This window comes from Carlito syrichta, unplaced genomic scaffold, assembly GCF_000164805.1.
Source record: "Carlito syrichta isolate Samal-C Ts95f unplaced genomic scaffold, Tarsius_syrichta-2.0.1 Scaffold287889, whole genome shotgun sequence".
NCBI classification, from domain to species: Eukaryota; Metazoa; Chordata; class Mammalia; order Primates; family Tarsiidae; genus Carlito; species Carlito syrichta.
Window position 1 is genome coordinate 95,062 of NW_007231985.1, and position 14,564 is coordinate 109,625.

Here is a 14,564-nt window from a genome sequence, read left to right on the forward strand (position 1 = left end):
GTTTAATAGGGAACCATCCTTTAGGGCTAGGAGGCTTGCAAAAATGCACTATGCACTCTAGGATATGCTGGAACGTGGGCCAACTTTTTGAAGTCATTGCATCCAATAGTCAATGATCATAAGGGAACAGCACAGTGCTGGAGAAAGTGTTTCTGGGAAGCACTTGTGGTGGGATTTGTGATTTGAGGTCTGGGCACAGTTTTCCCATGCAAAGAGGGTACACTGGGCTTAGTTCTGCAAAAGTTTCTTCATTCAGTTTGAAAACAAATACACATTGGTGGTGGACTATGCTAGGATAAAGGAGGGACAGAGAAGAGAACTATTACTTAATACACATCAGGAGTAGCTCTTGTGTGTCATGGACAAGGCCAGCGGTGGTGAGGGGTGGAAGGTGGAGACCATGGCAGGGGTATGCTCTTGCTCTTACTTTTGAATGGGAGAAGCACAGACACCAATAGCCCATCCTTTGCTGACTCTTCTTCTACCCATCTCTGAGATGTTGGTGCTTGCTGGGCTCTGACCTCAGCACTCTTTTTATTTTTATTTTTTAAAGGATAGCTACGTTTGTTTTATTTTAGATTCAAGGGCACATGTGCAGGTTTGTTACATAGGTATATTGCATGTTGGTAAGGTCTGGGCTTCTACTGAGCCTACCTGCTAGGTGATGGTCATGGTACCCAATAGGTGGTTTTTCAGCCTTCATCCCCTCCCCATTAGTAGTCCCCAGGATCTGTTGTTTCCATCCTTGTGCCTGTGTATACCCAGTGTTTCATTTCCCCTTATGAGAGGGAACTTGAGGTATTCAGTTTTCTGTTTCTGTGATAATTCACTTAGAATGATGGCCTCCGGGTGCTTCCGTGTTGCTACAAATGACATGGTTCCTTTCTTTTTTATGGCTGCATAGTATTCCAGGCTGTACACGTACCACATTTTTTTGATCCAGTCTACCACTGATAAGCACCTGGGTTGGTTCCATGTTTTTACTATTGTGAATAATGCTGCAATAAACATACAAGTGCAGGTATCTTTTTGGCAGAACAATTTATGCTCCTTTGGGTATATAACCAGTGGTGGGATTGCTGGGTTGAAGGGTAAATCTATTTTTAGTTCTTTGAGAAATTTCCAAACTGCTTTTCATGGGAGTGAACTGCCTTACATTCCCACCAACAGTGTAAAAGCCTTTCCTTTTCTCTGCATCCTCACCAACATCTGTTGTGTTGTTGTGTTTTTTTTGGCTTTAATCACAGACATTCTGACTGGTGTGAGATGGTATCTCATTGTGGTCTGGATTTGCATTTCTCTAATGGTTAGTGATGTTAAGCATTTTAAAATATGTTTGTTGGCTGCTTGTATGTCTCCTGTGACAAGTGTCCATTCATGCTCTCTGCCCACTTTTTAATGGGATTATTTTTCCCCCCATTGATTCGTTTGAATTTCTCATAGACTCTGGATATCAGGTTTTTGTCAGATACATAGTTTGCAAATATTCTCTCCCATTCTGTGGGTTGTCTTTTTGCTCTGTTGATGGCTTCTTTTGCTGTGCAGAAGCTTTTTAACTTGATAAGGTCCCACTTGTCAATTTTAGTTTTCACTGCCTTTGCTTTTGAGAACTTGGTCATGATTCATAGACTAGGCCAATGTCTACAGAGTGTTTCTTAGAGTTTCTTCTAAGATTTTTATAGTTTGAGGTATTATGTTTAAGTCTTTAATCTATCCTGAGTTAATTTTTGTGTATGGTGAGGGCAAGGGGTTCAGCTTCACCCTTTTGCATACCATTAACCAGTTTTCCCAGCACCATTTGCTGAATAGGGAGTCCTTTCCCCAATGTTTTTGTAGGCTTTGTCAAAGAAGAGTTGGTTGTAGGTCAGCGATTTTTTTTCTGGGTTCTCTATTCTGTTCCATTGGTCTATGTATCTATTTTTGTACCAGTACCATGCTATTTGGGATACTGTGACCTTGTAGTAAAGTTTGAAGTCTGACAATATGATGCCTTTGGCTTTGTTCTTTTCGCTTAGGACTGCTTTGGTTATTCAGGCTCTTTTTTGCTTCCATATGAATTTAACTATTGTCTTTTCTAGATCTGTCAAAAATAATGCTGGTAATTTGATGAATCTGTAGATTGCTTTAGGCAGTACGGATGTCTTAATGATATTGATTCTTCTAGTCCATGAGCATGGGATATTTCCCCATCTGTGTCACCTTTGATTTATTTCAGCAGGGCTTTGTAGTTCTCATTGTTGAGATTTTTCACCTCTTTGGTTAGATGTATTCCAAGATATTTTATTTTTATGTGACTATTGTGAATGGACTCTGTTTTTAATTTGGTTCTCAGTCTGTTTGTTGTTGGTGTGTAGAAATTCAACTGATTTTTTTTTTTTTTTGAGTTGGCGTCTCACTCTGTCACCCAGACTGGAGTGCAGTGGCCACTCCCCGCCACCGCAGCCTCGACCTGCTGGACTCCGGCAATCCTTCCGCCTCAGCCTTCCAAGTAGCCAGAATTACAGGCATGTGCTACCATGCCAGCTGATTTTTTGATTTTATTGTAGAGATGAGGTCACTGCCCAAGCGGGTCTTGAACCTGCGGGCTCAGGCAATCCACTCACCTCAGCCTCCCAAAGGCACGGGATTACAGGTTGAGCCACCGAGCCCGGCTTCAACTGATTTTTTTTAATGTCGATTCTGTATCCTGAGAACTTACTAAAGTTGTTTATCAGTGCTAGGAGTATTTTTGTGGAATCTTTTGGGTTTACTAGGTATAGAATCATATCATATGTGAAGAGAGATAATTTAACTTCCTCTTCTCCTATTTGTGTATCTATTTCTTCTCTTGCCTGATTGTTCAAATGAGGACCTCCAATACTATGCTAAACAGGAGTGGCAACATTCTTTTCTTCTCACTCTCTTTATTCCCCACCCACCTAACACCTATGGGTTCGAGTCTCACCAACAGGTTGATGTTGTCCTGGGTTTTTCTTTTCTGTGCTGCCCTCCTGAGCATCAAACTGTATCTCCCTTAGTTTATATTTTGTGCTTTCTTTTTTGTTGAGATATAACATACATAGAATGATGCTCAATTGTTGGCATGTATAAACTCATGTCACCACCACTCAGATTAAGTTATAGACAATATGGGGATGGGGAGACACCTCTTATCAACAAGGGTGCCTGAACGAAGCATATTTGTATACCTAACCCTTAGCTGTACCCCACAATATCATAATAAAAAATATTGATTAAAAAAAGATATAGACAATGCCAACACCTCAGAAGGTTTCCCGTATTCCTTTTCAGTCAATTATCAACTCCACCCCTAGAGATCACCACTATTCTAACTTCCATTGCCATCGATTACTTTGCCTGTTTTTGAACTCATTTAAGTGGATTAATTCAGTAAGTGCACTTGTAACTGATCTTTTTCATCATTGTATCTGTGAGATACATTCATTTTATTGAGGGTCGCAGTGATTTGTTCTTTCTTATTGCTATGTAATAGTGATTCTCAACTGGGAGCAATTTTGTCCCCCCAGTAGGAGGCTTTTGGCAATGTTTGAAGATGGTTTTGATTGCTACAACTCAGGAAGGGAGGGGTGGGAAATACTACTGGCATGAAATGAGTAGAGGCTAGAGATGCTGTTAAACATCTTACAATACACAGGATAGCCCCTCATAACAAAGAATTGTCCAGTCCAAAATGTCAATCATCGAGAAACCTTATGTATCAATCTTCTATAACTACTGTCACAAATTAGCACAAACTGAATGGCTTAGAGCAACACAAATTTAGTCTTACAGTTCTGTAATTCAGAAGTCCAAAATGGGCTTTACTAGAGTCTCAAGTAGAGAATGCATTTCCTTGCATTTTCTGGCTTCTAGAGGCTGCCTACATCCCTTGGTGCGTGTCTCCCTTCCATCCTCAAAGTCAGCAATAGATAGCCAAGTCTATCATACCGCATGGCTCTGACACTGATGCTTAGTTTTCCTTTTTCAATTACAAGGACTCTTGTGATTACATGGAGCCCACCAGGTTCAATGGTAATCCCGGCTATTCTCCCCATCTCAAGATCCATAACTTAGTGACATCTGCAAAGTCCCTTCTGCCATGTAAGATAACATTATCCATGGGTTCCTGGAATTAGGATCTGTACACCTTTGAGTGGGGGGAATTATTCTGCCTTCTACACACTGCTATATGATATTCTACAATGTGAATATACCACAATTTATATGTCTTATTGTTAGTGGACATTTGGGCTGTTTTAGTCTTTTGCTATTATTAATAATGCTGTCATAAACATTCTTGTACAAGTCATTGTACTCATTTCTATTAGATAGATACTCAAGAATGGAATTGCTGGGTCATAGGGCAATCGTGTGTTTAACTTGAATAGATAATGCTAAAGAATTTGATTAAAATGTTTGTACCGCCGGGCTCAGTGGCTCAGCCTATAATCCCACGCTTTGGGAGGCCGAGGTGAGTGGATTGCCTGAGCCCGCGGGTTTGAGACCTGCCTGGGCAACTTGGCGAGACCTCATCTCTGCAATAAATCAAAATTAGCCAGGCGTGGTAGCGCGTGCCTGTAGTTTCAGCTACTTGGAAGGCTGAGGCGAAGGATTGCTGGAGCCCAGCAAGTCGAGACTGCGGTGGCTGGGAGTGGCCACTGCACTCCAGTCTGGGCGACAGAGTGAGACTCCAACTCAAAAAAAAAAAATGTTTGTACCAATTTACACTCTTACCAGCAGTGTGCATTTCCATTTTCATTCTGTATTGGACACTTCCACGTAAACCTTCTAAAGACACCTCAAACTCAACTCGTCCAAAACTGTACTATCTAGCCCTGTGAATGATAACATTGTTCCCCCAGACATCCAAAGCATGAAATCTTGGAAACATCCTAGACACTCCTCTTTCTGCTACTTGTAATTAGCCACTATTATTTTTTGTGATTCCTCAGCACTTGTTTGCATTCTATACTTGCTGGGAGTCTTCACCATCTCTTACCTAGACTATGGCTTCCTCCCTGGACTCTGAGCTCACAGCCTAATCCCTCCAATCCATTTTTCCCACCCCACTGCTGTCAGTCCCTTTTCTAAAATCTAAAATCTAATCCTGATTCTCCCATTTGCTCATAAAACAAAGGATCTGGCCCTGCCCTACCTCCCCGGTCTGCTCTTTACCTCTCTCCTCATGCTACCCCCAATTCTAGTCTCATGCAATGATCCCCCCAAGTTCTGTCTGCACATCACTGCTTACGATTTCTCTGCCTGTACTTTTACTCAGATGGATCATCTTCCACTTAATGCCCACTCATCTTTCAAGACTCAGCCTGCCAGTCACCCCCTCTACTGAACCCTTTCCCAACAACCCTCAAATCAGGCAGTCTTAAACCCTCTCTCCTTTGTGCTTCATCATGCCCTTACAGACATTTTATCAGGGCACCTATAACTTTTCAGCACACTTGTCTTTGCTTAATAAACATATGCCTCTCAAGAGCAAGGACCACTTTGTCATCCCAGGACTTAGTTCAGGGCCTGACAAATGGCAGATAAAAGTAAATGTTCACTGGATGGAAATTGAGTTGAGACACTACATGTTAATATGACATGGAGGAAGTGCTGAGTGTAGAGAAAGACAAGCATAGACAAAGTATGTGCTTTCAATGGTCTTAAACTTAAAGGCACTCAAGAGGTTCTGTGAGTCCCAAGCTCTAAAAGGGAAATAATAGCATGGTTCCTGCGGGGCTACTGTAAAGATTACAGAAGATAATGTGTCTATGGTTTTTATTTTTCTGCCAGGCATATACTAGGCACTCAATTAGCTGTTATTATTATTTTTAATGGTGATGGTGAAACTGGAGCGTTTTTAGTTTGCTAGTCTAGGCCCATCTCAATGTTGTCTTCATTCAGCAGAGAATTAGAAGATTACCTATCTACATTAATACAGTCGACACAATTTACAAAGCCAAAGCTGCATTTCAGAGATGGCCCCTTAATCCTAATGGACATTTGTTAGATTATTTTAATTTTGTACACTAGACGTTGAATGATCGCTATTGCTCGTTGATTTAGAGCCATCAAATGGTTTTGTTTTTAGGTTCATATATGCGTTAGATGCGACTTTTCCCTAGGAGAACAACCAATAATTAATTGTTTATCTCTTATCTTCTTTGTGTATTAGTCTCAGTCATCATTATATCTCTGAGAGTTAGCTGCACAAGGTCAACCAATGGTCTAGCAAAATGCCTTGCACACTGTAGTCCTCAGTAAACATTTCCAAAGTGGCGTAAAGCACTACTGAGTTAGTATGTGGTTTCCATGATAAGTCTCTCTTCTGATCTTCTTTCCCCCATCACTCCTTCATCTTTTTCATAAATATCCCTTCTGCTGTCAGTACCCCAAATACTTGCTTTCCCCATGGCTCCCCTTTCTGGTGGTTGCTTTTCTCCTCTCCCTCTTGAAGGATAATTTCATTTCTTCCCATGACTTTGATAACACTCACAAGCTGATTGTTTTCAAATCTATATTTACAGCCCAGACCTCTCCCGCAACTTCAGATTCATTTACCCAACTGATCGCAGAACACCTCTTGTCAGATGTCCGTAGACAACTCAGATTCTATATACTAAAAAATAAGTACATTCAACATCCACTTCTGGTTTATTTTCTTCCCTGTGCTTCCGGTTCCAGTGACTTGCACCACTACCAGTTACTAAAACCAGAAACACAAGAGTAATCCTGGATCATAACTTCTTCCTTGCATCACAATTGGTCATATAGATCTGCACCTATTTTGTACCTATGTTATGTCATTAATCTCCAATCCCACAGACACAGTTAAGGTTTTATAATTCTCTCTGAATTATTTCAATAACCCCCTTATTAGCCTCCCTTTTTCTAATCTCCCCAGGTCAGCCAAACAGTGAGAGCTATATAAAATTTAAATCAAATTATGTTGTTACCCTGCTTAGTTGTTTTTCGGTGGATCATAATTGTCTACAGAAGCAAATTCAACCTCCTTAGCCACGGATGCAATGCTGTTCATAAACTGACCTATGCTAACATCTTAGAGCATAAAAAGGAAGGAATCAGTAAAAATAAGAGTAAAATTCACTGAAAAAAGAGATGCCCAATAAAACCAAAATTTTATTCTTTGAAAAGAGTAAAAAAACAAAACAACCCTCAATAAGACTAATCCTGAAAAAAAGAGAGAAGGCACAAATTAATAGTAGCTATGAAAAAGAGGACATTACTACATATAAGTAGAGATTATTTTAAAATCCACAAGACATACTATGATAAGTTTTATGTCAGTAAATTATAAAGCCGGGCTCGGTGGCTCAGCCTGTAATCTCATGATTTGGGAGGCTGAGGTGAGTGGATTGCATGAGCCCGCGAGTTCAAGATCCGCCTGGGCAACTTGGTGAGACTTCATCTCTACAATAAATCAAAAAAATTAGCCGGGCGTGGTAGCATACGCCTGTAATTCCAGCTACTTGGAAGGCTGAGGCAGAAGGATTGCTGGAGCCCAGCAGGTCAAGGCTGCAGTGACCGGGAGCGGCCACTGCATTCCAGTCTGGGCAACAGAGTGACACTCCAACTCAAATAAATAAATAAATAATAAAAATAGAAGAAATGTAACATTTTCCAGAAAAAAATTACTAAAATTGGCTCAAGAAGAAATACAAAACCTAAATAAACAAATCACTATTAAAGACAGCACATTATTAGGAATAAAAATCATGAAAAAGACACCAGATCCCGAATGTTTTATAGGAGAACCTTATCAAATATTTAAGGAGCAGCCCTTTTTATTTAAATTGTTTCAAATAGCTAAAAAGGAGGATAGTCTACCCACCTAAATTTATAGGTATAACCTTGATTCCCCTAGTGCTCAAGACCAATATAAAAAGGAAAAGTCACAGACCGATTTATTAATATATGCAAATATTTTAAATAAAAAATAGTAAACCAGATTCAGCATAATAAAATCTATTTTTATCTAAATAAAGTTTATCCCAGGAATGCAAAGAAAAAATCTATTAACAGATTAAAAGAAAAACCATATGGTCATCTCAGTTGGTGCAGAAAAAGCATTCAGCAAAATTCAGCACTCATTCTTATTTTTAGAAACCCCTAGCAAACTAGGATAATGAGAATTTTCTTAATCTGATCTCATAAAAAAAGAGAAAATCTCATATTTAATGATAAAACTTTAGAAACATTCCCACATCCCAAGACAAAGATATCTGTTATCACCTACTATTCAAAACTAACCAATATAACAACACACACAAAACAAGATATACCAATATTGGAAAGGAAGACAATAAATTGCTATTTGCTAAAAACACGCATTATCTCCACAGACAATCCAAGATAGTCTGCAAACAAAACTAGAGAGTGTGGTAAGATTCCTGAATACAGTATTAACACAAAAAAATTAATGCATATAAGCAATAATAAATTCAAAGGTGTAATAATAAAATAAACTCTTCACAATAGGAACAATGACTAAAAGATAGCTTAGAAAAGTAAAATCAAAAATTTTAGAAGAAAAGAAGATAGTGTGGCATTAGCTCAGACTAACGGAATAGAATAGAGAGCCCAGAAATAATAACTAAGGATATGCAGCCCTTAGGTGATAGGGGAGATATCATAAATTAGTTTTTTTAAAAAGCCAAACTTTAAAAAAGAGCTTAGGGATAGATGACTTTCCATAAAAGGGAAAAATGTAATCCCTATCTCATTTAATTTATACAGATCAAATCCAGATAGATTATTAAAGATTTACATATAGAAATGAAACTTTAAAACTATATATACATATATGGGTGTGATTTTGTGGAGAAAATTACAAAATATAAATGAAGAACATAAAAGACTTAAATAAATGGCAATCTTTACCATGTTTGTATATGGAAAAACGCAGTACCTTAAAGATAGTAAATATCTCCAACTAAATTTTTTCCCAAGTAGAGCCTGCATTCATCTGCATAAAAATTATCTAGAGTGCTCATTTAAAAATAAGTTCTTAGGCTCCATTTAAAGTCTACTGATTCAGCATTTCTAAAGATGTAGCATGGGAATCTGCATTTTGCAAAAGCTCTCCAGATGATTCCTTTGTGTACTAAATTTTGAGAACCATGCTTTATGAAAGCAGGTCATAATCTCAGTTGCACATCAGAATCACTTGAGATAGCTTTCAAAAATTCAGTTGCCCAGGTTATACCCCAGACCAATTAAATCAAATTTTCGGGGGGGCAAAGCACCTATGCATCAGTCTTTCTAAAGTTCTCCAGTGACTGCAATGTGCAGCCAAAGTTGAGGACCACTGCTCTAGAGTCAGGTCTGTAAAGTTTGCTGCTTTCCCTGTTTGATCATTTATTTCTAGCGCTTACTTAGCAGGATTTGGACTGTATCTTGATTGAGGAAGACACAGCTTCCTTACATAAGGATTATAACTCATTCATCCGGTATCCCTAGTAACCTGTCTGGTACATGGCAGGGGCCTGGTGGTCATTTTCTGAAATCAATCCAACCAAATGAAATAAAATGAATCAATATGTAGGTAAATGAAGTCCTCATCAAGCCCTGGCTTCAACAATTCTGTGTGGCACCTAAGAGCAATGTCAGGCTGTGAGAGGCACAGAAATGAACAAAACACAGTCCTTCTTCTCAAGTGTTCAAGCCCTAGTGGGGGAGGCAGATATGGACAAAAGTATTTTATAATCAACTAGACAATAACAAGAGTTCAGAAAGTAAAAGGGAACCGAAGAAAAATTAATTCTGAATAGCAGACCGAGGAAGGCATCCCCATAGATTTAGTATCTAAGATTGGCCTTGAGGCATTACTGGGATTTACCCAGGAGGAAATTAGGGAAATGAACAGTTGGGGCATGGGCAGTTCCACACAGTATAAGCTAAGTCAGATGGGCTTTCCCCTGACCTTCATGCAAGGCGTAGGGAAGACATTAAAGGCTCCTTTTCTTTCTGATTTCCTTGTTACTGCTCTCATTTTTCAAGTATTTTGTCTCTGGTTTATTAAGTCTGCCTCCTGGTGCCTCGGCTGATTTCATCTAGGAAAAGTTTCTCATTAGCATTTCTATAGGGAGCACCTGCTACCCTATCTATCCCTATTATCTGAAGGCCAGGGTAAGGGGGTCAACTGGGAGAGGAATTTTAATCCCCTCTTTATGACTCCTCTGTTTTCTAATTGAGAACGTCAGGTCTAAAGTAACAAATGGCTTTCCCAGTGAAATCCATCATCAACATTAAAAATGGTAATAAAGACATGCTTCTCAATTTTTAAAAATTATCTATGTAAAATGAATGCATTAAAAATTAATCAACTTCATGATTGTGAATAACTCTAAGGCTACCTCAGATACCACTCAAATGTAAAAATCCCAGGCAAGTATGGACTATGAATTAGATGAATTGAATTCTCAAAACCACAGTATCAAAGGATACCTAATGCTATTTGCAACTGCATATTGCAGGGGAAAACCAGTTAGCATGTCCCTGATTCTGTATGTTGAATGTATATTTTACATTTCATACCAATATAGTAAATTGATGGATAATGTGCCCTTTCTCTTTTTAAACGGATTGCTCACATTGATGTCATGTGACAGATGTCATTTGCAAAGCCCATAAGATGAACCAGTCACCATGGTGTAAACACACCATGATTTATGTAGAGTGGCAGAAGAAAAGGGTGTGTAAATCAAATTATCATGGAAATGGAGCCCAACATGGCTTCTGTGGAGATGCAAGTCCCTACATCTGCAGTGGACATGCACATACTTAAATTCAGGAGATATCCAGAATCACAGCAAGGAAAAGAATGTGAGACAATAGGAAGGAAAATCAATGTTCTAGACAAGCTTGTGATGTCCAAACATTTTTCTTTAGGGTATATGTAATGTATTGAATATCTTCTTTCTTTCTTTCTTTCTTTTTTGAGTTGGAGTCTCACTCTGTCACTCAGACTGGAGTGCAGTGGCCGCTCCCGGCCACCGCAACCTCGACCTGCGGGCTCCAGCGATCCTTCCGCCTCAGCCTTCCAAGTAGCTGGAACTACAGGCGCACATTACCACGCCCAGCTAAATTTTTGATTTGTTGTAGAGATGAGGTCTCACCAAGTTGCCCAGGCAGGTCTTGAACCCACGGCCTCAGGCAATCCATTCACCTCAGCCTCCCAAAGCGTGGGATTACAGGCTGACCCACCAAGCCTGGTTGAATATCTTATTTCTTCCCAGCTACTTTCACCCAAAATACATTTGCCTGTTGTTTGCTAATTTTTCTTCTTGAACAAAAAATAATGTTAAATTTCACATCAAACTTGTCATGCACTTAAATTGACCATTAAAGAAATTGATGCTTCTGGCCAGGCACGGTGGCTCATGCCTATAATCCCTGCGCCTTGGGAGGCCGAGGTGGAAGGATTGCTTGAGCCCAGGAGTTTGAGACCAGCGTGAGAAACACAGTGAGATCTCATCTCTACCCCTGCCAAAATTTGATGTCTCTTAGCAATACTTATTCTCTTAATGTTTCAAATCCCTTCTGATCATACTGCTGGCCCCAAAGTCATAAGTAAAATTAAAATACAGAATATCTGAGTTAAAATTTTTTTTAGGTGTTTAAATATTTTTTGACAGGTTGATAGAATTCTGAGTTGCTAAAAATAGTCATTCTCATCATTTTTGAGAGCATAACCGTCTCCCACCCAATCCAATTGTTTCCAGTACATGTGTAATTTAAACTTTGAAGCATGACATGCTTACTGCATGGTTAAGATGTTATTTCATATGGAACAAGGCACAACCCAAAATTTGGAGTAACATATCTGAAGGATGTAGTCATTTCTTGACAGTCAGGACAATCATCCATAAACAAAACAAGCTCTACCAACTTGGAAACAAACTGATTAGGATCACCAAGGAGGTTTGAGAACCTGGCATTGACTATGTGGAGGTGAGGAAAGATAACTTCTGCCTGGTGGGTGCCACCTGCTGCAGAATGACAGCATGGGAGAAGGAAGGTGAAGAGGCTAGACTGGGAATCTGTGATGTTTGGCAAGCCTGAAGGCTCTCAGAGAATGTAGATCAAGAAATGAAGTCGGACTAGGTCACACCTGTAATCCTAGCACTTTGGGATGCTGAGGTGGAAGGATTGCTTGAGCCTAGGAGTTTGAGATCAGTCTAGGCTACATAGCGGGACCTTATGCCTACAAAGAATCATAGCTGGGTGTGGTGGCACACACCTGTAGTCCCAGCTACTAGGGAGGCTGAGGCAGAAGGATCATCTGAGCCCAGGAGGTTGTAGTTGTGGTGAGCCAAGGTCATGCCACTGTACTCAGTCTGGGTGACAGAGTGAGACAAGAAAGAAATAAAAAAAGAAAGAAAGAAAGAAAGGAAGGAAGGAAGGAAGGAAGGAAGGAAGGAAAAGAAAGAAAGAAAGGAAGGAAGGAAGGAGGAAAGGAAGGAAGGAAGGAAGGAAGGAAGAAAGGAAGGAAGGAAGAAAGAAACAAAGGAAGAAAGAAAGGAAGAGAAAAGAAATGAAGTCGGGTCTTGAAAACAAGAGAGCCATAGCAGAACCAGAAAGCTACATCCTGACTTGTTTTTTATTCCTCTTGCTTGTTTCCTCTCTTTTGATTCTCTCTTGGTAGCAGCCTAAGAAGATGGTGCAAATTCTATCTCCTCGTGGCTATACAAGGGAAAGGATATGTGTCCTTGCTTGGCCCAGACCTTTGAAAGGTGTACTCCTGTGGCCCCAGTGTGTTTGTGATAGCAAGAAACTAGGAGGGAGATGCGAAGCGGGAGGTGGGATTCAGGGAGATGGGAGATGCTGGGGTGGGGGTAGGGACAGATGTTGTTTTCACAGAGAGAATATCTGCATATGCTAGCCTTTCCATAGTATCTGAGGGAGTGTCTGTAATGATCACTGCAGGACATCAGTCTGACATGAAGCTACATATAGGATTTTGGCAAAGGACACTAACTCTGCAGTCCTTCCTGCAACACTCCTGCAGGAAGGAGGCAACTAACTGGTTGTGGCATTGATGAAGGACCCCATAAGCCACATTTCGAGTACCTCTAGCTCAATTACTAATCATATACATCTTCCTCCCCTGAGACTCCCAAATCTGATGTTCTATGTTCAGAGTCAACTGTGATTTGTTAGCTAATTGATGTTGGTGACACATAAGGGCAGAATTGAAAACAAAGCTACATATATATATATATATGATGGATAAAGGGTGACAAAAAAGACTGGGAGGGGTGAAGCTGCAGCAAAGGGAAAATTCTAGAAGGAAAGAGAGAGAGAGAGAGAGAGAGAGAAAGGGCCATTCATTCACAAGCAGTTGAATGTCCTAAAGAGGAGGTTCTTGGTGGTAGGAGAGTGAGAGGCACATCTGGAGAACAAGAAGGGAAAGGAGAGAGGTCAGAGATGCCTCAATAGGGGATAAGGATAGAGATATCTAGGAAGTAGAAGTCAGAATAATGAGGTGTCATGTAGAAGGTAGGAATGGACCAAGACATACTCATTATCACCATGCGACAGGCACAAACTGTTCTCCTGAAACATCTTATTTAATCTTCACAGTGTCTACCACAGTGCTTGGCATATAGTAGGTCCTCAAAAATATAGTGAATATTTAAAATCAAATCAATAAATGAATGAACAACCATAGAGATATCTATTATCAATTACATCTAACCCATAAGGACCTAAGGCCCAGAAAGGTTAAGAAACTTGCCCAATGTGTTACAGCTAGTAAGAGGCAGAAAGAAAATTAAATTACTTCCCAGTCCCAGTGGTGGAAGCAAGGGGGTGGCATGTAAGGGTCCTGCGGTAATCTAGAAAAAGCTATGGAGCTTGGGCGTGGCCCAGAAACTGAGGAGGACAGAAGAATGGAGGGCCAGGTGAACTGGGCTAGGAAGAAGAGGGAGAGATCACTTGGAAGGAATTATTCTAGAGGGATGGGGACCCTTTGGGAAGGCGTCTAGGCCGGTGGGCGACAGCCAAGCCAGCAGGGGGCCACATCCAGAAGAAGGCAGGTGAGCTGGGTGCGGCAGGACGGAAGCACAATGTTCGAGGAAATTGCAGAGGGTCTCTGTTGGGCCCGCAGGGGTCTGAGGTGGAGCGGGAATGGGGAAACGGTGGCGAACGTGGGCAGACTGGGATGGAAAATACCGACGGCTTGCACACAGGCCGGGGCAGAAGACAAGCCTGTGAAGGGAGGTTGCCCGGGACTTGGCTAGGAAGAGGACGTGGTCTGGGGCTGCAGAGGGGGCTGAACGCGAGGCCTGAACTGGGGAGAAGGCGCCCTGGGCATCCGTGGGACAAGGTGAGGACAGCGGCCCGCGTCTCACCTGTAGGAGCTGCTCACAGCACTCGCCACCTCCTCGCGGATCTGCCGGTTGAGGGCGTCTGCCGCCGCGCGCCCCTTGCCACCCTCGGGGCCCGTGGCCTGGACCTGGGCCTGGGCCGCGGGCGGCGGCGTCTGCTCGTGCCCCAGCCCGTCGGAGCGTCGCACCATCCAGGCGGGCCCGGCCTTCCTG

The 14,564-nt window shown here is 41.1% G+C and overlaps 1 protein-coding gene across 1 annotated transcript in view; it reads right to left on the reverse strand.

Annotated features, from left to right (window-relative positions):
• MAP6 (microtubule associated protein 6) overlaps positions 1–14,558 on the reverse strand; it is an 85,355-nt gene extending 70,797 nt beyond the window's left edge. Inside the window, exon 1 of the mRNA XM_008053121.2 lies at positions 14,376–14,558. Coding sequence (XP_008051312.1) covers positions 14,376–14,542 — 167 coding nt within the window. The 5' untranslated portion in view covers positions 14,543–14,558. The remainder of the gene's footprint in view (positions 1–14,375) is intronic.
• Between the last annotated feature and the right edge of the window lie 6 nt (positions 14,559–14,564).